This window comes from Cucurbita maxima, unplaced genomic scaffold (genome assembly GCF_002738345.1).
Source record: "Cucurbita maxima cultivar Rimu unplaced genomic scaffold, Cmax_1.0 Cma_Scf00003, whole genome shotgun sequence".
Classification (NCBI taxonomy): domain Eukaryota; kingdom Viridiplantae; phylum Streptophyta; class Magnoliopsida; order Cucurbitales; family Cucurbitaceae; genus Cucurbita; species Cucurbita maxima.
This window is the reverse complement of record NW_019272019.1, coordinates 2,640,266-2,664,249: the sequence shown is the minus strand read 5'-3', so window position 1 is coordinate 2,664,249 and position 23,984 is coordinate 2,640,266. Positions and strand designations below refer to the sequence as shown.

Sequence of the window (23,984 nt, the reverse complement as noted above, 5' to 3'; positions counted from 1 at the left end):
ATGGCGACTCCCATGGTCGTGATAGAAGAAACCAAGCCCGGCGAGCCCCTCAAAACCAGAGCCGCCAGAAAAACCGCCGCCAAAAATCCCCACCAAAAAAAACCGCCGCAGAGAGGCCTCGGCGTTGCTCAGCTCGAACGCTTAAGGCTTCAAGAGAGGTGGAAGAAAATGACCCAAATCTCCCCTCCCCATCCCTTCCTCCTCGATTTCCCCTTGCAGTTCCCCGTCGCCGGCGCCTCTTCGGCGCCGGTCGGTAATGACTACGGTACCGGCGTTTTGGGGTTCATCGGGAATTGTGGGTTTGGCAGCGGCGGTGGTGGACTGATGACCATGGAGCCGTTTCCACACGGCGGTGGAGCCATGGTGGACCCCAGACTTTTGATTGGAAATAGCGTTGAGGCTTCCAGAGAGCTCTCTTCAATCCCAAACTTGCCGCCTCCACCTCCTCCGCCGCCGTGTGTTTCTGATCGTTGTGATATTTGCTTTAAGGTAAAATCTCTATAATCCAATATATATTTTACAAAAACCATTTGAAATTTAAACATCGCGGTTTTTTATTCCCAGAAGAAACGAGTCAATTTCAGCAATACAATGAAAGAGAAGAACATTATCGGAACTGCAGAGCCGCCGCCGGTGAGTTTCGATTTTCTCGGCCTGAGTACAAATTCCGCCGCCACAGATTTTGATTTCAGTTTAAATTTCAACCAGGTGATTCAAAAACAAAAACCCAGAAAAACCCAGATCATGAAATTCCAAAATAAACCCGAAATTTAACGATCTTCTTGTCGGTGTAATGAAACAGGACGGTGCAGGGGTTAAGCAAATACACCGGAAAGTGGCAGGGAAGGGCGGCGGCGGCGGTGAAGGAAGTACATTAATGGAGTACGAGTTTTTTCCAAGGAAAAATGGCAGAGGTACAGAGTTCGAGGAGCTGAAAAGGCCAAATGAAGAATTGGGATTATTTGCAGAAGAAGAAGAAGAAGAACAGGAAGAAGAAGAAGAAGAAGCAGTACAGGCTGTGGATCATGGAGAAGGTTCTTGTATCACTACGAGCTGCAGTGATATCATTAATGGCGGTACCAGAAATTCCACTGTTCTTGATTTGTCTCTTAAGCTTTCATTTTAGATGCAAAAATGGCGGAATCCCTTTTTTGTTCATGATTTCCATGTGAATCAGACACCCATTTATATCTAAATATATTTATATACATTTCATTTTGTTCATCCTATCATCTTTTACTTTGAACAAATTTAGGGTTTATATAACTTCATAATTCAACATAAACCCTATACAGATTTTAAAATTTTAATCTCGCTTTTGTTTTTGAAATTTACGAGTTTATTCAAAACTATCTGGGTAGAAACTTAAGACACATTTGAAAGTTTTAAGTAAAAGGTTAGAAATACTCTCACTCCATTGGGCCAGCGTCCTAGCTGATACCCCAACTAATGTGCGATCTCACAATCCACTCCTTGGGGCTAGCGTCCTAGCTGACACCCATCCGATGTGGGATCTCACAATCCACCCCTTGGGGCCAACGTCCTAGCTGATACCCAACCAATGTGGGATCTCACAATCCCCCCTTGGGGCCAACGTCCTAGCTGATACCCAAGCGATGTGAGATCTCACAATCCACCTCTTGGGGCCAGCATCCTAGTTGACACCAAACCGATGTGGGATCTCACAATCCACCCCTTGGGGCCAGTGTCCTAGCTGACACCCAAGCGATGTGGGATCTCACCATCCACTCCTTGGGGGCCAGCATTGTAGCTGACACACCACTCGAAGTCTATCTCTTATACCATTTGTAACAATTTAAGTCCATCACTAACAAATATTTTCCGCTTTACGCGTCTGTTAGAGAGAGATTTCCACACCCGTATAAGGAATATTTCATTCATCTCTCCAACCGATGTGGGATCTCACAGTAGATCTACATGACATCTAATCCACAAAAACTTGGGGGAGCCACTATGGGGAACCTGCATTTACATGGACGATTCTATACTTTATAGTCGAAAAGAATCACTACAAGAAGTTTTCCCGACTATTGTTAATCCGAGTAAACCCCATCTGATTGCTAAAGAAACGAACCCGAACAAATAAGTTTTAGTTTTAGAAATTCGACTAAAAATTCAAACTAGGAATGTAAAAAAAGAGGGTTTGAAAAGGGGGAAAGGGATGAAAGCAAGAGAATGTGAGTTCTGGGGGCGGCAGGCAAAGGGAGGGCTGATTTAGAACAGAATTCCAAAAGCGTAGAAACAAGCAGTCCATGCAACCCCCACTGATACCTGAGCTGAGTGTAAATATGGACCAAAGAGAAACAAGCAGATAGCAGCAGGTAGCAGATTGATAGCAGCAGCGGCAGCAGAAGGGCTCTAATAGTGAAGGCGCACTGTCTTCTCCATTGCCTCTTCAACCATCTTTCCTTTGCTCTTCTTCGACTTTACCCGATATAGCTTTTCAATTCTTTTTGTTGTTCGCTCAAAATTCTTACAATAATCTAATCAAAGATGGTTGAATCAAATGAATTAACGACGTTTGAAACACTGTCATTTGTAAGGGTTTCATAGGACTCGAGAAACCAACCAATCTAGATTTCTCAACCCACACTTAAAAGTTGGGTTGAATTTTTAGACAATCGAAAGGTTGGATTGGGTTTCGGGTTGATATTTTTTTGGTCGAGTTTACCGTATGTTACAACCCCAATTGAACCCTATCATACTTTTAAAGATTTTAAAATTTTTTTATCTATAATTTATAATTATTTAGATACAATCTTATATAAAATATATTAAAAATTCACAAATTAACCATCTAAAATTATTTACATAAAAAATTAATAAAAAATAACAAATGAAAATTGTAAAATAATATTGTTATAAAACCAAAAATAATGTCACACAACATTAAACTAAATAAAAAAAATGTATATCCGCAGACTAAGCAATAAAGTACTTTGGATTTTTCCCTCCGCCTCGGGTTGTCTTGCGATCCCTTCTACAGCTTGGCCCGCAACAGTACCTTGACCAACTCCAGGTCCAATAGAAGCAAGCCCGACGGCCAATCCAGCAGCAATAACGGAAGCAGCAGAAATCAGTCGATTCATAATAAGTTCCTCACACCAAAAGAAAGAAATGGTTAATGATACAATCAACCAATGAATTATAACTTATTATTCCATCGCTAAGATTTATCCAACTAAAAACTCCCAATTGAAGTAATAATATTATTGATATTGAATGGTCAGAATTATTTCAATCTCTCTTTTTTAGTTCCTATCCACCCACGTAGTTTTTGTGAATTCATACGACTTTTTATTTGGGTTGGGTTAACTGAAAGTTTTATCTATGAACCCGAAATTAAACCGATTTAGTTTGGGTTCAGAAAAATAAACCCAACCGTACCGGAATGCTAATCCAACCAAATCCAACCTTTTCGATTTGAGTTGGTTCGGGTTGTCGGGTTGAATATACATGTAATATTTATACCAATAATTTTTTTAATTGGGCATAGGTAAGATTAGGCCCAAGATTATGGGGTTTTCTTGTGTTCATTTCCGACCAGCAAAGCCCACGAACAAAAAGAATCTTCTATAAGATGTTTCCCATCTTCCTTTTCTTCAAAGCTCGTTTTCCATTCCGAACAATTCCCGGATATCTCTGAGCTTCCATTTCCCACAATTTCTCCATCCAATTTCGATTTTTCTTCATGGATCCTCAGCAGCAGCTTCGAGATCACACCTTAGATCCTGACCCCCAACTTCCGTCCATTAAAATTCACCATCCGGCTTCCCCTCGCCACCCATCCGCCGCCACCCCCGCCGCTACCCCCACCCCCACCGCCGGCGCCCGCCGCAAGATAGGTGTTGCCGTTGACCTTTCCGAAGAGAGCGCTTATGCTGTCCGCTGGGCTGTTCAACACTACCTTCGCCCTGGTGATGCTGTTATTCTTCTCCATGTTAGCCCTACTTCCGTACTCTTCGGCGCCGATTGGGGGGCCATTGATATTTCTCTGAAGACTGCTGGTGATAATTCAGATGATGAGGGTGCGGGCGATGAAAACAATCAAAATCAGAATCGCAGCGAGCGGTCGAAACGTAAAATGGAGGACGATTTTGATGCTTTCACTGCCTCGAAAGCTGCCGATCTAGCTAAACCTATAAAAGATGCTCAGATTCCGTACAAGATTCACATAGTGAAGGATCATGACATGAGAGAGAGGCTGTGTTTGGAAGTGGAGAGATTAGGACTCAATGCCCTAATCATGGGCAGTCGGGGCTTTGGTGCAGCAAGGCGCGGTAAAGACGGCGGACTTGGGAGTGTCAGCGATTATTGCGTCCATCATTGTGTGTGTCCTGTGGTGGTGGTACGGTTTCCAGATGAGAAGGAGAGCGGTACTATCGGCGGCGCTGTGGTGGCGCTGAAGGAAGAGGACGAGGCCAGGATGAAGTCTGCATCTGCGGAACCGGTGGAGTCTTAAGGTTAGAAATCTCTGTTTTTCGAGACTGCTTCTCGTATTGTAATGGGTTTCCTTGGTTTGTTTTTTTGAAGCCAGAAGCGATTCTAAGTCTAGTTGTCGTCGAGTTTTCCATTGGAACAAAGTTGAACATACGGTCTATCAGAATGTTGCAAATTTGCTAAGTATTTCCCCACTTTCATGTTTGTTTAGTAGAGCATGGCTATGGTGAACTTGTTTCTGTTCTTGCTTTCAATAACTTAATGTAATTATGTTATATGTAATTGAAGACATAGCATCTTGTGTGTTGATTTTGTATTTTCATCTGGATTGGGGAAACAAACTTGGAATGAATGTCTCTTATCAAAATAGCGATGATGATAATCTTTAAGTTCTGTATAGAGGAAATTATGATAATCTGATATTGTTGACTAGGATACTGGGTGAAATTTGTTTCTGGGTTAAGTTATATGGATGATTAGACTCTGAAAATGACAGTTCTTGTTGTATTGAATGATCAAGTTTACATGAGATCCTATATCGGTTGGAGAGGGAAACAAAGCACTCCTTATAAGGGTGTGGAAACCTCTCCCCAGTAGACGCGTTTTAAAATGATACGTAAGGAGCTGAAGTGGACAATTTCTACTAACGGTGGGCTTGGGCTGTTATAAATGGTATCAGAGCTAGACACCGGACGGTGTGCCACCGAGGACGCTAACCCCCAAAGGGGGTGGATTGTGAGATCCCACATTGGTTAGAGAGGGGAACGAAGCACTCCATAAGGTTGTGGAAATCTTTTTCTATTAGACTCTCTTTAAAATATTGAGGGGAAGTCCGAGAGAGTCCAAAAAAGACAATATTTGCTAGCGGTAAGCTTGATCGGTTACACTTGTCATCCTTCCTTAATAGGGACATGACGTGGATCTAGTCTTATTAGAATTATGAATCCAACTACTAATCTCATTGAGAACTTGGTGGATTTGTTGATCGGACTGTTGTGAATTTAGTCTCTAAATTTGTCACTTCAGGGCTGGTGGAGAGTTGTAAGAATGATGAGTGGTTTGGTAAAGAGTTTTGAAAGGTAAAAAGTCCCTTTGAAAACACTACTCTCAAAGCTCATCTTTAGCTCACTCTAAGCTTAAGCGGTACGGTTTAACGCCTTGGCGTCCTTAATCACGAATCTACTCTTGTAGTTACTGCTTTTAAGTCGAGTTATGTTCTATGGAGTATGAATGCAAGTTTTTCTTTATGTAGATGCACCTAAGTTGGGCACCCTCCCCCTCCCTTACCATTGCTAGTAAATAGAAACTAATTATGTAGAAATATAACCTTAACCTTCATGCCCACATTGCAATGGTTTCTGATGTTTCTTATCCCCCCAAGAAAAGCAATGGTTTTGTATTCACATCTGAATATCTTTACACATTCTAGTGACACTTTTATTTGATTCAGATTATGATATTCGTATTTGGATTCCAATCCGAATTCGAACACAAAGAAGGGTAGAAAATATGCATTATGTTTCAATGATATTCACCAGATTGGATGGATGGATGCTTGCATCTTACTGGAGGGAGACCTGTTTTGCTAATCTTGATACGATAGCTTCGACATCGTCAAGTCCGTTTTTGGTTTAGAAATGAATTGGGAATGTGAGATCCCACATCGGTTGGAGTGGGGAACAAAGCCTTCTTTATAAGAATGTGGAAACCTCTCATTAGCAAACGATTGGCTTGGACTCTTTTGGAGAGAAGCTTTGTTGCTTGCCCTTACCCTTGGGGCCATGACCTTAGAAACTTTATGATTCCATCATTTTTGTGAGGTATTTTTTTTGGTTGAGAACCAACCCTTATATTCCAAGCCCATCACGCCATTTGACCGGTGGTAGAACTTCTGACCGAACAAAAAAGGGTGAGTCACTTTTCACATACACCGGGAGAAAAGGGTGAGTCACTCTTTCACATACACTGGGAGAAAAGGTTATGATAGCAAGTCTCTCCTTGGTCGGAGAGCCTCCAGGACAAAGGGGCGGTAGTCAACCATCCACTCTCGAGATTCATATGGGTCAATCGATCTCCACATCCAGCCAGTTCGCTAAGTAGACTCATTCTACCGAGTTGCAACAAAGGCTGGAACTTTCTTCGTCCTTATCTCCACTACCTATTTCATTCTTCATCTCTGCAAAAATTTTCATTTATTCTAGTAGGGATAGATCAGGTTCCTTGTGTGTAATTTTTTTTACTTTTATTATTTCTTTTTTAAATATAGTTATTTTAAAGTTTTCATTTTCAATATAATCTTAATTAAAAAATTATTAATATAAATTGCAATAAATCGATATATTCTATAAGCATAGAACTGTAAATTCAAATTTTATTATTAATATATGTTTTAACGATTATAACAGTCTTTATGTAATGATCATATGGGTGTAATACATTATATATCTCATAATAGGTCTCATTCTTCGAGAGTCATCGACTATTCCTAACGAAAATGTCGACTAAATATTTTATTTCTTTAAAAGGACTAAGCTACTATGATGTATTCGACCAACTTCAATCCTATTACCTACTAACATCTTAAAACGATCTTTTAATTTATTTTATTGGTTTAATTACAAGTTTAGTCAGTGTGGATTAAGAATGTCGTACATATGTTTGAACTTTCAATGTTATGTCAAATACGTCTTTGATATGTTCAAGAAATTTGTTAAGATTAGGACGGTTGCCCTCATCAATTACGCTGAAGAAAAGCTTCTTATAATCATCAATGTCATTGTCTAGAATCGAGCAAGCAATAGGTACCTTTTATCTTATATTATTTATATAGCATTGTATTTTATTAGTGGTAAAGGGAAACTAATCATTTCCTACAAAGGCATGGAAATCTCTCCCAAACATGCGCGTTTAAAAAACTTATGGCGAAAGCCCAGAAGATAAAATCCAAAGAGGACAATATGTGATAGCGGGGAGCTTGGACCATTATAAAATTATATTAAGTCCAATCACTAGACAGTGCGAGGCATTGATCGGAGTAGAACTATACCCTCCTTAGGCTTGGACCATTACAAAATGATATCAGGTCTAGTCACTAGTGGGAGACATGAATAGGGCTAAACCCTTTCTGAATTTGGACCATTACAAAATGATATCAGGTCCGGTCATAGATAGTACAAAATACTGATCCAAACAGGAACTATACCTTCCTTGGGCTTGGACCATTACAAGATGATATCAAGTCTAGTCACTAGACAATGCGAGACATGAGTAAAACCCTCCCGAATTTGGACCATTACAAAATTATATTAGGTTCGGTCCCTAAAGAGTACAAAACACTGATCCAAATAGGATTAGACCCTCGTAAAAGATGAAACCAAGTAAATTGAGTGGTTGAAAACAAACAAGACCAACAAAGAAGAATAGCAAACATGCCGAAAATAATGGTGTGGAAATAATTTATTTGATATTTTATGTTATTAAAAAATCAAAATTATCATATGATTTAATTAATTTATTAAATAAAAAAGATTTTATTAAAAGAAAACAACGGGAATTTAAATATAGGTTCTTCTTCCTGAACCACGGGCCGGAATTTTCTCGCTCTTAAAACATTCTCCCATCGTCCATTTCGTCTATAATTTATTTCCATTTCCGACCTGTTCTTCCGTGATTTCTTCTCTTCTCTTCTTCAATTTCTCTGAATTTACAGATTCTGAATTCTCCATGGATCTTCAGCACCAGCTTCGAAAACCAACCTTGGAACCAGACCCGCACCTACCCAACATCAAAATCCACCATCCAGCTTCCCCTCGCCACACCTCCACCGCCACCCCCGTCGCCACCCCCACCCCCACTGCCGGCGCCCGTCGCAGGATTGGGGTGGCTGTCGACCTCTCCGAGGAGAGTGCTTTTGCTATTCATTGGGCTGTTCTACACTACATTCGTCCTGGTGATGCTGTCATTCTCCTCCATGTTAGCCCTACTTCCGTCCTCTTCGGTGCCGATTGGGGCTCCATCGACATTACTCTCGATACCGCTGATGATAATCCTGACGATCATAATTCTGGTAACTCTGTTAATGGTCAACATCTGAACCGTACCGAGCGTTCGAAACGTAAATTGGAGGATGATTTTGATGCATTCACTGCCTCCAAAGCTGCTGATCTTGCTAAGCCGTTGAAAGATATTCAGATTCCGTATAAGATTCATATTGTGAAGGATCATGATATGAGAGAGAGGCTTTGTTTAGAAGTGGAGAGATTGGGGCTGAATGCGCTGATCATGAGCAGTCGGGGTTTTGGTGCTGCAAAGCGTGGAAATGATGGTGGGCTCGGAACCGTTAGCGATTATTGCGTGCATCATTGTGTGTGTCCTGTTGTGGTGGTGCGTTTTCCGGATGAGAAGGATGTTGGGATCGGTTGTGATTCTGTTGCTGCGAAGAAGCAGGACAATGGCGCCCCCGAAAAGTCTGTTGATGTGCAGAAGCAGCACGATGACGCCCGGGAAAAGCCTGTTGCTGAGGCCGTGGAGTCCAAAGGTTAGGCATCTCTGTTTTCCATGATTGGTTCTTGCATTATAACTAATGATTTTATTTCATCTCTGAAAATAGAACCGATTTTAAATTAGCCGTAGCTTAGTTTTCAATCTTCATAAAGTTGAATGCTAAGTGTATCGTAATGTTATAAGTTTCCTGTGTGTACTTCTGAATTTCATGCTCAATTATATCTTTTTAACTTTAATTTGAATAGCATTGTGCTGTGGGGTTTCTCCCAAAATATGGGAAATTCGGATTTGGTATTAATGAACTTTGGAATATCTGAAAATTCTTGTTTTTAAGTAAAATATGATGATAATGTAACGCCCCAAGCCTACCCTAGCCGATATTGTCCTCTATGAGCTTTCCCTCTTGGGCTTCCCCTCAAGGTTTTTAAAACACTAGGGAGAAGTTTCCACACCCTTACAAAGAATGCTTCGTTCTCCTCCCCAACCGACGTCGGATCTCACAATCCATCCCCACTTTGGGGCCAGCGTCCTCGCTGGCACTCGTTCCCTTCTCCAATCGATCTGGGACCCCCTTCGGGGTCTAGCGTCCTTGCTGGCACACCACCTTGTGTCCACCCCCCTTCGGGGATCAGCCTCCTTGCTGACACATCGCCCAGTGTCGGGCTCTGATACCATTTGTAACGGTTAAGCTCACCGCTAGCAGATATTGTCTTCTTTAGGCTTTCCCTTAGGCTTCCCCTCAAGGTTTTTAAAACACATATGTTAGGGAAATGTTTCCACACCTTGTAAATAATGTTTCGTTCTCCTCCCCAACCGACGTGGGATCTCATATTATATTTTTTCAGTTCTTCTTTGAATGTTATATGGATGGTGAAATTCCGATACTGAAAGTTCATAGTTCTTGTTATCTTGAGTGATCTATCTTTTCGCAAAACTCTTTTGCCTGCCTCTTTGGATCCATGGCTGATTCCCCAAATGTATATGCTGTGAGTTTGGTCTTCAGATGACGTTACTTGACGTTGAAGGTTTATTACTAATCATTTTCGAGGACTATGTGCACGGAGAATTGCAAGCCCAAGTGATCTGTCTCATGTCCCCGCATCTTTAACTAGTGATCCAGCACTAGGATTATGTGGTTTGATCTTATTAGCAAATAAGATTACAGATACTCATACAGAAAATATACTTTAATTTACTGGCTTGATATCGATACTAGTTTGTCACCGTGGCCTATTTCTGGAAGTCAAAGACACATGTTGTCAGGTAACCTCATGAAAGCCAAAATTTCCAAGCAATGCACGGTTTAGGCTCATGTAAAGATCCTGTGCCTAATGGTTTTACTGCAAAGTTCTTCCAAAGATGTTGGAGAATTCTCATGTCAAATATATTGAGAGAGAGAGAATTCGATTATCAGTTCTTGGGCAAAGAGACTTGCACATGCCTTATTCCATAGAGTGATGATGCTAAAAAGAGAACTATATTCAAGACCATCCGTCTCACCATCTGCCCTTTCAAGATCATTACTAAAGTCCTTGCTAAACATCTAAGGTAGATTCTTCCAGATATGATAATTAAATTGCATGTAACTTTTATCGAGGGAAGGCAAATAATTGAATCTTGCGTCGTTGCCAACAAATAGATTGTTGATTGGAAATGAGAAAAAAAGGAGTGCCCCTCCACACACGTTTATCTTCTCGTAGAAAGAATTAAGTTTTGGTCGTGGGAAACAACAAAAATATAAAAATTTAGAAGGATCTTTGTACTGACCATGTCAAGAACATCCAAACTGTAAAAATTATCTTATCAGTTATGTGTGGAAATTTTAATCTGTCTTCTTGGGATTTAGCTTTCAAAAGGAACTTCAGTAATCATGGGACAACCAAATGGATATCACATATGGACCTCATTACTCATTAGTTGGTGCAGCCTCCTACCTCGCCAAGATAGATGGTTGTGGCTCAAAGACAAGACCGTATGTGCTTTCAAATATAAGTGCCTTTGGTTATATATTCCAAACGATTTTTGTACCGTTGATCCATACCTTTGCAAATGGAGTTGGAATATTAATTATCCTTAGAGAGTAAAGATTTTCATGTCGGAGTTTTTCTTGAAGATTACCAACGCTCATGACAAAGTTCATAGGACAATCCCCATTTGTTGTCTTTCTCCTAATTGGTGCTTAGTATATGAAGATGGTGAAGGATCTGAATACCATCTCTTTTTTATTAGCTTATTGTTTTTCCAAGGAGGACGAACAGAATTCTTTAATTTTCTCCAGTGGCCTTCCTTTCAAAGTGAAACCTACGTCTAGGTAAGAATATTATTAGAGCTTTTCTTTGGACATTCCAGTTAGAAAGTTTTTTGTAGGGGGTAAGGGATCTTTTTTCTTTTGTTGGACCATATTCTTATAGTTTCCTGGTCTTGGTTCAACATATCTAAACCTTTTTTAACTCGTTTTCTTCTGTCTGCACTAGTTGGAGGCTTCTTTTTTGCGCTGTTTTTTTTTTTTTTTTTTTTTTAATTTTTTTAATTTTTTTTTTTTTTTTTGTAACTCCCATACCCCAGGCTGAGGCTTTCCTTCCACTTTTTGTATATTCCAATTTATCAATGAAATAGCCTCTTATTAGGGAAATAATTGCTTGTTTGTGGGAGATTCTTTCTGTAAACGTATGTGTGCTTTTTCACTCTTTCCATGGTATATTTTTGGTTTAAAACCCATTTTTGCTAAAAAGCTTGGACACAAACACGGTGACACATCAATTTCTAAAAAAGTAGGTCACAGATACGCTGAAGACACGTTTTTTAAAAATAATGTATATATACATATATGTATGTTGATATATTAGTATTTCTCTAATGATAAAACATGCAAATTTAATAAAATTACAAAGTATACTTCACTACGAACCTACAAAGTTAAGTTAATTAACAATATTCAAAAAGATGAAGAAAAATTTAGTTAGTTAGAACCAGAGGAAAAAGATGTCATCCCAATAAGTTAGGATTGGTTAATATATAAGATTCCGTCTATAAGAAAATTCTAATGTTTTCTCCAATTTTTAGGTTAAATATTTTATAGAGCCATGTCCATGGAGGAAAAAGGATTCAGACACATTCTTTTAGCGTGTCGGACATGTGTCTAGAGCATGTCCATATGTATTTGTGTTCGTGCTTCCTAGCATTTTGGTCCCTAAATTTTCATAATGTGTATTTTAATCCTTAAAACTTCTTTAAAACAATTTCCCTTTTGTTCCTTGTTATGTTGTTTTCCATGTTCCCTCATCTCTTACTTATGTGGCTTGGAATCATGCTCCTATTAACATGCTATTACACATAGTCCAACGCCATTAATTTGTTAAAATTAAAATAAAATGAAGGACCAAAGCTTAATGACCAAAATACAGTTCAACAAAAGGAACAAGTTGAAAACCAACTTCATGGAATAAGTTGAAAGATTATGAAAGGAGCATCCGAAAATCAGCTCGACAAAAGGAACCTCCAAAGTATTTACATGATATTTAGGGAAGTTGAAACTTGAAAATGTTCCTATACAGAAAATAACAGAACTTGGCCACCTAAACATTTTTTTTAGGTGAAACATTCTTGTTTTTTATATTATATTTTAATTAGTAATGAAACCATTTTTTTTTTATTTGATCTAGAAATATAACCGCATTTTGAGAATTAGTAGGAGCTCTTTGTTAAGATGCATAGCCAAGTATTGTTCGGGAGACTGCCTTTATTCATTGTTGTGGCTCAAATGCTAGTTATTCATTAAAGGACCTGTTATTATCAATGGATATATGAATATGCCCTTTGCTTGTCTAAGTTGAAAATTTGCCACTCCCTTGCAAAACATAATTTTTTAGTAGAACTACAGGAGTAATCTTTATATTGTATTTTCTTCTAATCCTTGTGTTCACAACGCACCACACGAGTTTATTATTTCGATGTTTCAGTGTTTGACTTTACTTTTAGAAGGAAAATTATGTTTTGTGAACTTTGGATAAATTGTTAAAAATTCCAATTTCGTTTTGACAATTCAACACATAAGCTTAATTTATATATATATATATAGAAAAATGGTGTATTTAGATAAGTATATTTTGTTTAAGATAAACCTTAAATGACTTGAAATTGCTTTGAAATAATGTTTTTTTAATAATTTTTAATTTATCAAAGATAAGTGTCTAAAAAAATTGTCGTTTAGTCATCTGAGCATAAATATATATAATAATAATAACAATAAATTTTCATTTGGAATTAAGTTGTATAATATAGCAGTTAAATATATATGCATCTAGGTTAAAATACCATTTTGGTTCTTGTCCTTTCAAATGTCTAATTTTAGTCTTTGTACCTTCAATAATAAATTTTCATACAAGAAAAAGACACTGGATTTATTTTTATAATTTATAAAGGGGATGCTAATAGAAACTAAATGTTTAGGAAGAAAATCAACAATAAACTAACTATGTGGACTAATTTTAAGATTTATTGAAGGTACCTTCAGTTTTTAATCTGGCTAAAGGATGTAAACCTCGTTTGCAATGTGCTGCCAATAACATCTTCAAATCTAGGAGGGGGTTCTTTGGCCAATCATGATAGGGTTCATATCGGAGGTTGAATCTGTCCATGGTTTAAATATATATTAGGAGAGCTGCTTTGTGACTGATATCAACTGAGATCTGCTTTGGTAGGTTAGGTAGGGACAACTTTGTGGGGTGCAAGGTTTTTCTGTTGCTCATAATATACTTGGGCTTTCTTTATGACCATATTCTTAAACCCTCCTTTTGGGGCTCAATTGTGGAGGAAGGTTATAAAGAGTCTCTCGTATTTGAAAAGGGCATGGTTCCCTAGGGGGTTTAGGCTTACCCATTTTTAGACTAAACTGGAAATCCACTCTCCTTTTTGCCTTTCTTTAGAATGTCCTCTTCATTTCCTTGAATCTTTGTTCGGTTTTAAATATTGAGGAGCTTTTTATGGGAGGGAGTAACGGAGGGGGGTGGATTTTATCTTTAACGGAGAAACAGTTTATCAAAGAAGTGATGATTGATGAGGGGAAATTAACTGAAAACCTCTTTATGGTAGTCGATTATGCTGATTCAAAGAATTGGTGCCTTGATCCTTCAGGTATTTTCACGGTTAAATCTCTCTTTAAACATTTGGCAGTATCATTTCCAATCCATTAAGAGAATTTCTCGGCTTTATGGAAATCTAAATGTCTTAAAATTAATATCATTATCTGGATTTGGATTTTGCTTAAGAGCAGCTTGAATTCCTCGAATGATTTACAAAAGAAGACTCCATCATCCTCCCTTATGACATAAGTTGACTACTGTGCTGCTTGGATTCAAAAAGCTGGAAGCATCTATTAATTGATTTCTCTTTTGCGTTATCTGTTGGCAACAGCTTTTTGGGTTCTTCAGTACTCGTAGTTCTTCAATAACTGTAAGTGCAATGCACTTTGTTTGCTCACTGGTTCTTGTTTTCCTTCAAGGCCTCTATTATTATGGGAAAAGTAAATGCAGCTAAAGTTATTATTTCAGAACTTTGGCAGGAACACAATCAAGAATTTTTTTAAGCCAGCAAAGATGCTGGTCGCTCTGTTTTGAGTCGGCTAAACTGAATGCTTCCCTTCGATGTTCATTTTCCAAGCTTTTCCATGGGTTTGCCCTACAAGATATTTGTCCTAAAAGAATTGCCTTCTTGATTTAGTAGTTATGGTGCCTTCCCTCTTGGTTTAGTGGTTTGTCCTACGTATATGTGTCATTTTTATAGTAAAAAGAATGAAACATTACACTTCAGTTTGATTGTTATTGCGTTTAAGTGTTGCTATCTTAGATGTGCAGTCAACTTTTTGCACGATACCCAAAGTAACATATATATTATGTTTGTGTTTTGCAGTTTGCAAGATTATAAATTAGATTACAAATCTTAGCCCCGCCGTGTTCCATTCAAGTTTGTAGAATGTATTTCACCACTATCGTTTCTTGAGTGATATGTATATGATAACATGTTGCTTTTCAATTGCTTTTCAATGTGCTTGTGCTTCCCTTAGAGCTTAAATGGGTATGTGTTTTCGGGAGTTATGATACTTTTTAAACTGTGGGATCCTACATCGGTTGAGGAGAAGAATGAAACATTCTTTATAAAGGTGTGGAAACATTTCCCCAGCAAATGTGTTTTAAAAACCTTGAGGGAAAGCCCAAAGAGGAAAAATTAAAGAGAACAATATCTGCTAGCGGTAGACTAAATGTGTTTCCGGAGTTATGATACCTTTTAAATTGTGAGATCTCACGTCAGTTGGGGAGGAGAACGAAGCACTCTTTACAAGGACGTGAAAACGTCTCCCTAGCAGATGCGTTTTAAAAACTTTGAGGGGAAGCCCAAGAGGGAAAGCCCAAAGAGGAAAATATGTGCTAGCAGTGGCTAGGATCGTTACATAAATGGCATCAATAAATGACTATGACTAGGTGCCGTCTCTCTTTCCACGGGTGTTTAGATGGTAATATCCAAATCAAAGATGGGTTTTCCCATGAGGATATGTACCCAATTCCTCTGTTTAGATCTCTATACAACTAACTCCCTGGCTTATTTTGTTTCTCCAAATGAAAATTTGTTTCATGAGTTTCATATCATCTGTATGTAGGTGTTTAATCTTTGTTTGTATTCCTTCTTGTAGTTTGTCATGAAAAGCTTGCATCATCCTGATTAGCTGAGGTGCAAACTGGATTGTCGATTTTGAATCTGAATTGCAGAGCCCCTGTTTTCCCCCACACAAGGAAACCGTGAATAAGAAAATAATGTCTGCATGATTTGAAATTGATGTATGGCCTTTCATATTGCTTAATTCGTTTGATATCAATAATATATTTCCCTCTTCTGCCACGATTATTATCTATCTGGTTGATAATTACCAAAATCCTCGAACAAATTTGTTGTGTTCGCTTGAATGTCTCATTAATGGTTTAATTGTAAAAATCTCCATAGTTCTTTATGACCCTTCTTAATATTACTCAGCAAAAGCCCCCGGTTTCCGAAGATAGACAGGTGATAGTTAATCGGCTCGAGGGCTCGAGAAAATTATCAATACTATTATAGTACATACTTCTTCAAAATGAAAGACAATCCAACCCAAGAATAGTTGTACTATAACAGCGAAAGCTCGCTGTTAGTAGATATTGTCCTTTTTGAGCTTTCCTTTTCGGGCTTTAAACCCCGTCTTCTAGGGATATGTTTCCACACCCTTACAAGAAATGTTTCGGTCTCTCCTCCAACCGATGTGGGATCTCACACATACATGTATAGAGCGTAGGTATCTACGTGTAATAGGTTATAGTTAAGCATTATGGGTTAGGAACTTAGGAGAAGTGAAATTTGATTCTGGATTTGCCATCACTCTTATCTCTGGAAGGCTGCAGGAATTGGGTTGTCTGGTGCACAGCAATGGAAGGACAAGCTTGGAAGCATTAGGAATTGTGTGCTTTATTCTCACCTCTTAACTTTTTTTTATCTCTTTTTATCCTTCTTTTTCAGCCACTTGTTGTTGTCAGATGATCTGTCTGTCTTTGCATTTTACTCTGTCCAACAATGGGTGACTCTTGCTTGTGGGGTTGGAAGGGCATTTGAATATGTTAGTGAGTTTAAAGCAAGTATTGAATTATAGCATGAACTTGGATGGGTGCAGGACATGCCCTCCAGATAGAGGACCTACAACCTCCCATCTAACTAAGAACGAGGGATCAATCAGCAAAATGAGACCAAGGAAATAAAATATACCTTTTCCTAGGCCACCTAGTTGACAACAAATCGCAAAGGGGTTGGACCCTTTGCATTTAAAGGTGTGGAAGATGTAACTCCAAGACAAATGAATCTATCCTACGTTTAACAGAACAGGCTCGTGAATTTTAAAAGACGTCGTCGAATAAATATGTGAGATCCCACTTTGGTTGAGGAGGAGGAAGCATTTCAAAACCTTGAGGAGAAGCTCTCTCTACCCGATAGTTATATGCAACAAGTCGTTGTTGTTGCATTTTGCTTACATTCCTATATAACACCAATTTCAGTTTCTCAAATCTTGCTTTCAAAACTCTATTTCAAAATCTCTTTAACCGAGGCCAGAGGCTCAAGCATACATCGCTTGACCGTAAGTGACGCGAGAACGAATAAGTTTAGGTCACTTGTTGCTAAAAAATGAGTGCCGCACAATCGCAAGTCCGCTGCCATCGAAATGCGATTGTGATAAGTGTATCACATCGTGAACAATATCTATTAGTAATGAGTTTAAATTGTTACAAAATAGGTAAAGCCTTGACGAGAAGCTCAAAAGAAAAAGTTTAAAGTGAACAATATCTACTGGTGATGAGGTTGAATTGTTACAAAATAGGTCAAAGCTAAAGAATATTTTAGATACAAAGACACTTAAAATCAAGCTCGGGCTCAATGACGCATTTAATATAACTAAAAATAGGATTAACAATAAATTCTCATAATGTTTTGAAGGCCAAATGGCATAGAATTAGTTGAAATAGTTAAAGCATTGGATCTAAACATGTGGTTAGGAAAAGAAAAGTTATCATATGATTGACATTATTCTTTTAATTTTTTAATTTTTTTTTTATAAAAATTATTATTATTATTTTCTTGCAACTATAATAATGCCAATAACATAACATAAAAATGGATAACATAATTGAAATTCAGGATAGAGGCAATTTCCATATTTGGGTTCAAAGCAATAATAATAATAATAATAATAATAATAAATAAATAAATAAATAAATAAATAAATAAATAAATAACAGCCACACAAATGAACCCAACAACTAGATGGGATAATTGGTTACTTGATTTAATTACTAAATATGTGTGGAAATTCAAAAATCATTTTCTTCCTCTCATTTGCATAATTTATAATATTAGGTGTGAATCTTATAATATAAAGTGTGAATCTTATAATATAAAGTTTTTAGCTAAATTAGTCAGATATGAACGTGTAACATTCTTATTATTTTTTAAAATTATATATAGTTTTTTTTATATTATAATAAATGCATTAAAAAGTGAATTAAATTTTTAAAAAATATTTATTGGTAAAGAAATAGATGATTAAAATAAAATTGTGTTTATCCTAAATGGTTGTGAGGTGAATCTTAAGGCATAATTAATTTGGATGAAAATGATTAGTGGAATAAATTAATATTTATGAATATATTTTAATTTATATTATAAGTTTGACCCATAACTTAGCTTATGGTCTGTTGGTCACATCCAAATAAATATTATATATTACTAACTACTTTGTCTTTTCCTACTCTTTTTTTATTTTCTAACCTAATAAATAAATCCATTTTTTATTTTAAACCTTCAATTTTTTTTTTTTTTTTTATATTTAAAAGTTAAAATTAAAATTTTCAGAGAGTATAATTGAAATTATTTTATAATTTAGCATTTTTTATAGTCTAAGATTTCCAAATAAATGTTGGCGGGTCAAGGTCGAGCCAAATGACTAGCGTGTGTGATTGAACAAGCTTGGATTCTATCAAGACACCTCTCCTAAAGCGCCACAAAGTCAGGATCAAAAATATTGGATTCTACTAAGACAGTCATGAGCGTGTGATGATCATAACGCCGCACGATCTAAGATTTCTAAATAAATATTGGAGAGATAATCCCGGACAACAGTAAAGCTGCCACAAATCTATTGAATGGTAAAAAATGAGGGTTTTTTTTTTCTTAAATTTATTTATCAGAAAAGAGTAAGATTCCCTTTCTAATTTAATTAAAATTAAAACTATATGCTAAAAGACGAATGTAAGGCAATTTTGTTTGATTTTATATATTTAAAAGGAACCGTTAAATTATAAAATATATCCTAAACGATAAAACTATATTGAATTTGAGGGTAAAAAACGTCATAAACAAAAGAATAAAATTGCGTGGTGTCGTAATATTGCGCCTTGCGCGGTGTCGTAATATTGCGCCTTGCGCGGTGTCGTAATATTGCGCCTTGCGCAGTGTCGTAATATTGCGCCTTGCGCAGTGTCGTAATATTGCGCCTTGCGCTCACAACCAACGAGAATTAATCCCCATATATATTTTTCGTCCAATGGTTTGCCTTAGGTGAGGTTTGTCTTTTTTCGTCCGACTTTATGGTTCCGTTGTGCCTTATGCGAAGTTTGTCTTTTTTCGTGACTTTATGGTTTCGTCGGGCCTTAGGCGAGATTTGTCTTTTTTCGTCCAACTTTATGGTTTCGTCGGGCATTAGGCGAGGTTTGTCTTCGCCAATCGAAAATCGCTTGTGCAAATTATATGCTTGTTCAACCACACACGCCGCCTACGCGTGCATGTTAAATCGTCTGCGACACATCCAACTTACCTCTACACCAACTCGACCTTGCCTCTGTTCGGCGCCAAGGTCTCTCAATGCAACGCTACATTTCATCTTGTCATCTCGATCCCCACCAACATGGTTCATATGCCTTGACATCATCCCAAGTCTTGGGGTGCCGTCAGCCATCGCAACTCACTCGATCATGTCTTCGAGAACGGGCCCACATGTTACTCATCTCATCAAGACTTCCCAAACATCCATCCAATCGAATTCTATCGAGGCATCGACGCTCTCATGCCCATGTTAAGTCATTTAAAGATACCGTGCCAAATAGCAGGTGTATGTAACAACCTCCAACACATGAGCTAAGACGCAATACCGGCACACTTGTGTCTCCCAATACTGTCCTTGAAAAATCCATTTCAAAGGAAGTCGCCCAAGACACTCGTCTCAACACGCTCACCCACCACACTGTTACACACGTATGTGCCATAGGGTAGCAGCACAAGGTAGCTCACTTAGGCCACAAAGCCTAGGGGGTACGTGTTTATTTTTTTGTTTCTCTTTTGACGTGTTTGAATTTATTTGTAAGCTTCCATCATATTAGTTTCAATAAATAATAAAAATAAGCTACACAATGCTGCAAGCTTCCGAAATACCATGAGATCTTCATAAAGGAGATTCATTAGCTCGTTATTTAGTAAGACTTGGTGAGATGAAGGAATCCAAAAAAATTATTCAACAAGCTTTGAAAAGAATTTCAGGGGGATCTTATAAAAATTTAGAAATACGATGTACAGACTGATGCACATAAGACCTATTCTAGACCAAATAGATTTAGGAGTTCAACCACTAAACCAATTTAGGGTAAAATTTGTTTTTTCTGCCCTAAAATATAATACCCACATAGAATCTCCTAAAGAAAGCAAGGATCACACCACAACAAATCTCCAATATTCTTCAGCAAAAACCTGTTTGGCACACACAAAAAATATCAACACTACATCCTTATTTTATTTCCAACAACCAAATCTCTTCCACAGAAGGAAGTTTTAAGTGCAAGAAATAACCAAAACCCACAATTTAAAAACAATCTATACCTAACATTTCACCATAACCATCCACCAATCCATGGCCTGCTTGTCTCATGCATCAAGACACACCCTACAACACACACAACCACACACATGCCTACACTTCTCGCCGCCCATCGTTCAAAAACGAGTGGCAAGGATAAATTCCAATTCTATTTCTAAATTCCAAGTGGTCTTTCTCTCTCTTCCTCTCTCTTTCAAAACATATGGCCAAGATGGTTCTTGAAAAAAGTAAATGGGTATCGTGGATAATTGTTTCCAAACACTTATCTGTTAACATCAAGGAATTTGTAGTCAACCAATGGCCTGAATGTAGTCATGGTTTTGAACAGGGAGGAAGTCTAAGAACCACTCATAAAAATTGACCCAAAAGGAATTGGCAAACTTAAAAAGATCATTCTTGATCAAAATCCTAGCTAAGAATTTGAAGGGCAGCAGCAAACACAGACCATACTTTCTGAAATGTATGCAAACATGGAGATTCCAATCAACAAGGTCGGCCATGAACTTACTATTATAATCATTATACAGGCACCAACATGAGGATACAAGAACATTAAATAATATAAAGATGAATGATTACCTTCAGTTCGGTATTGGGTCTCATCTTCTATGGGGGAAATCCCAAAAAGCGGCTTCCTTGACCTAAAAATGCTGTGGGAGAGGATAACGATGGCTCCCAATTGAGATTAGGGGGTATGGGCTTATGCATATTCTATATGAATGAATACATCTCTCCTGGTCATGGGAGACCCACAAGACACAACTTACTAATATTGACTGCGATAATGCATTAACATAACACTCATAAAGGGAAGTGAAAGAGAACTCTATTAATAGAATGTAGTGGGGTAAATTAATATCTGGGTACACATGAACAGGCTTCACAAATGATGATGATAGTTGATCTAATGGAAAATAGGGAGGGGGATTCTAGGTTGTACACAGTTGAGCAAACAGGTAAAAACCTATTAATCGATCATGACAGACAATTAGAGAGAAAAATGGGGGGAAAAAAAAACCCCCAAAGGGAAAAGAAAAAGCCCTAGCTACCTTCCATTGTGTGGTTAGTGAAGAATCAACGATTCTGATCTCTACTCATTTTGCATATCCCAAAAATCATTTTGGAAGCGTCGTTAATGTCTGTGGGCGGACGATTCTGGAGCTTCTGGATAGATCTAACAACAGATGTGGATTTTAAATCTGCTTTATAAGCTTCATCGTCCGGTGTGGTGCTCGGTGATTGTGTCGGTCCCGTGACTCTTGATTGCTTCAGTGGCCTATAGGAACTCGAGGAAGTCGCTTCCTCATTGAAAAATGGCCTTGTACTCTGTCGCGCAGAAGAACACTCGATGCCGTCCTGCATTCAAGAAGCAAGCGATTGTTAAAACTTTGTTTGGATCACCTTAAAATTATGAACTAGAAAAATAGTGATTATGTTTCAGATCGGCATATTACATACGATTTCAATCAGAATCGTAGGTTAAGAAGGTTATAAAACAGAACGATTCGGTACGAATCTGGAGTCTTCATTCACTTACGAAATGAAAACGACAAGGTTTTTTTCATGAGAGAACACGATATGATTTGATCAAATCACCGATTCTAGAAAAGCGAATGAACGAACAAAAGATTTCAAAATCACAAACGATTACCTTCAGCGCAGAGTAAGGAAAAAGAAAACTGGAGGAATAACAGAAGAAAAAAAAAAAGAGAAAAAAAACTAAAGAATACATACATCGGATTCGAGATCGACGTCGCACTTTCTCATACGCTTCGATGTGACACCAGCGCCGGTTGAAATCTCGCCCTCGCTGCTAGATGTCACTGTCGGAGGCGGTGGTGGGGACGAGGACGATGCACAAGACCACGGCACCACCTGGTTTTCTCCGTCCTCATCGTCTTCCTCGTCCTCCTCCTCCAACTCATCGTCATACTCATCTTCCTCACTATCACCTCCCTCATAACTCTCGAAACCTTCACCATCGTCAAAATCATCACCATCATCAACTTCCTCCTCGTTATCTCTACGCCGTTCTATATATCTACCTTCCCCGCATTTACCACGATGGACTTCAACACAACCTTCGCACACGGAAACCGTCGGCGTAAGCTTCCGACCAGAAGCCGCCCATGGAGTAGGCGATTGGCACGCATGACAAAGAAGGCTCCGAGAATGTTTAGCGACAAGAAAATTAGCACAGTGAACATTCTCATCGCAGTCCCAACACAGGTTGGCCTGATCCGACTCACAGAACATCCTCGCTTGCTGCCCACACAGCTCGCACTTCTTCATATTTCTTCTCCGAAATCTCCGATTCCCTCTTCTTCTTCTACTTGATCTTCTTGTTCTTCCGCCTTCGATTTTTCAGCCGCTGATTTCTTCTTCTCGATCTTGCATTTCCCTTTTTATCTGTTCATTCCGAAGAAAACGCCGAATAATAAAAGGTGCAGGGAAGGGGAAAGTACAATTTGCTTATATTAGGATAACTGCCCTTAATCTTCGCCCTAAATATTTCTCAGGCCTATTTCAGACATTTCACACCCCCCCCCACCTCAATATATAAAATATCTTTAATAGTGAACTTCGACGCTTCCACAGATTCCATCCACCGGCTGTCGTTTTGACGCGTGGCGAAATCCTGTGGGCCTGCGGGGTTTCAGCGGTTCCACATTCTTTCGCAGGAGATCATTTTCTGGCTCGCACGTCTGCCATTCATACGGCTAACCGTGTGCCACGTGTCGACTTCTCATGGAGAGTAAATTTATTGGCATATCTTTATGACCTTTCACTGCTGGACTCGCTCTCCCAGATATTTTCTTTTGGCCTTCCTCAGATTGGGTGATGACGTGTCAGCCTAGTTTGATAAGCCTCAAGATTCGAAGCTGTTCCTACGTGGCGCCCTCTGGTCCACGAAGAACATTAGCCACGTGAAGCCATCCTGAAACCTCTCTTTAACGCTATCTCCGTACGCCAACGTGGCAACGATGCCAGCGTTTCACCCCCTCTGCCTTTTCTTATTTCCTTTTCCCTTTTATTCTCTTTTCTTTTTCCTTATTTTCATATTTTATATCTTTTATTTTACCACACATTTTAAAATAAATAAATTAAATGGTTTGAATTGAAAAAATAATTCATATATTTATTTATTTTTAAACCATTTACAATTCAATCTCGATATATGTATATTAACAACTCAGTGGATATTGTTTATTATTCTAATAATGTGGTGTATAATCTAATTTTTTAGGGCCAGTGGTCTCATTGGCACACGGTTAATGATTGACCTTAGTCCACTGACAGATATTGTTCTCTTCTTCATTCTTGGTTTCCTCTCCACCCCCTTGGGCCCAACGTACTCGTTGGCATAGTGCTCAATAATTGACCCAAGTCCACCGCTAGCTTATATTGTTTTCTCTCTGAGGGCTAGCAGCCTTCTTGACACACCGTTGATGACTGATCTTAGTCCACCGCTAGTAGATATCTTATTTTTTTTTTCGTTCTGGGTTTTCCCTCCATCCCTTTGTGCCCAACGTACTTATTCTTCCTTGTGGCCAGCATCCTCGCTAGCACAATTCACGTTAAGATA

General features: G+C 38.3%; 4 protein-coding genes and 1 long non-coding RNA gene across 6 annotated transcripts; 4 read left to right on the top strand and 1 right to left on the bottom strand.

The window, feature by feature from the left end:
• Positions 1-1,173, top strand: LOC111475949 (protein SPOROCYTELESS). The gene is made up of 3 exons (XM_023119965.1): positions 1-489; positions 565-708; positions 803-1,173. Exons 1-3 carry the CDS (start codon positions 1-3, stop codon positions 1,124-1,126), a joined length of 957 nt encoding a protein of 318 aa, XP_022975733.1. The 3' UTR covers positions 1,127-1,173.
• Positions 1,174-3,619: 2,446 nt separating this feature from the next.
• On the top strand, positions 3,620-4,777 carry LOC111476922 (universal stress protein PHOS32-like). Its single transcript, XM_023120797.1, has one exon. The coding sequence runs from the start codon at positions 3,713-3,715 to the stop codon at positions 4,481-4,483; it is 771 nt and encodes a 256-aa protein (XP_022976565.1). The 5' UTR covers positions 3,620-3,712; the 3' UTR covers positions 4,484-4,777.
• A 3,260-nt stretch (positions 4,778-8,037) lies between these two features.
• Positions 8,038-15,913, top strand: LOC111476915 (universal stress protein PHOS32-like). The gene is made up of 2 exons (XM_023120789.1): positions 8,038-8,998; positions 15,650-15,913. Exons 1-2 carry the CDS (start codon positions 8,185-8,187, stop codon positions 15,676-15,678), a joined length of 843 nt encoding a protein of 280 aa, XP_022976557.1. The 5' UTR covers positions 8,038-8,184; the 3' UTR covers positions 15,679-15,913.
• Positions 11,283-12,609, top strand: LOC111476964. Of its 2 annotated transcripts, XR_002717192.1 has the most exons (3): positions 11,283-11,735; positions 12,028-12,169; positions 12,342-12,609. It is a non-coding gene; the product is annotated as an uncharacterized LOC111476964 (long non-coding RNA). The 2 variants fall into 2 exon arrangements; XR_002717191.1 differs by lacking the exon at positions 12,342-12,609 and having other exon boundaries at positions 12,028-12,285.
• Positions 15,914-21,208: 5,295 nt separating the features above from the next.
• On the bottom strand, positions 21,209-22,869 carry LOC111476916 (protein BFR2). Its single transcript, XM_023120790.1, has 2 exons — positions 22,133-22,869; positions 21,209-21,754 (listed from the first exon to the last, which is right to left on the bottom strand). The coding sequence occupies exons 1-2, from the start codon at positions 22,688-22,690 to the stop codon at positions 21,473-21,475; spliced, it is 840 nt and encodes a 279-aa protein (XP_022976558.1). The 5' UTR covers positions 22,691-22,869; the 3' UTR covers positions 21,209-21,472.
• Between the last annotated feature and the right edge of the window lie 1,115 nt (positions 22,870-23,984).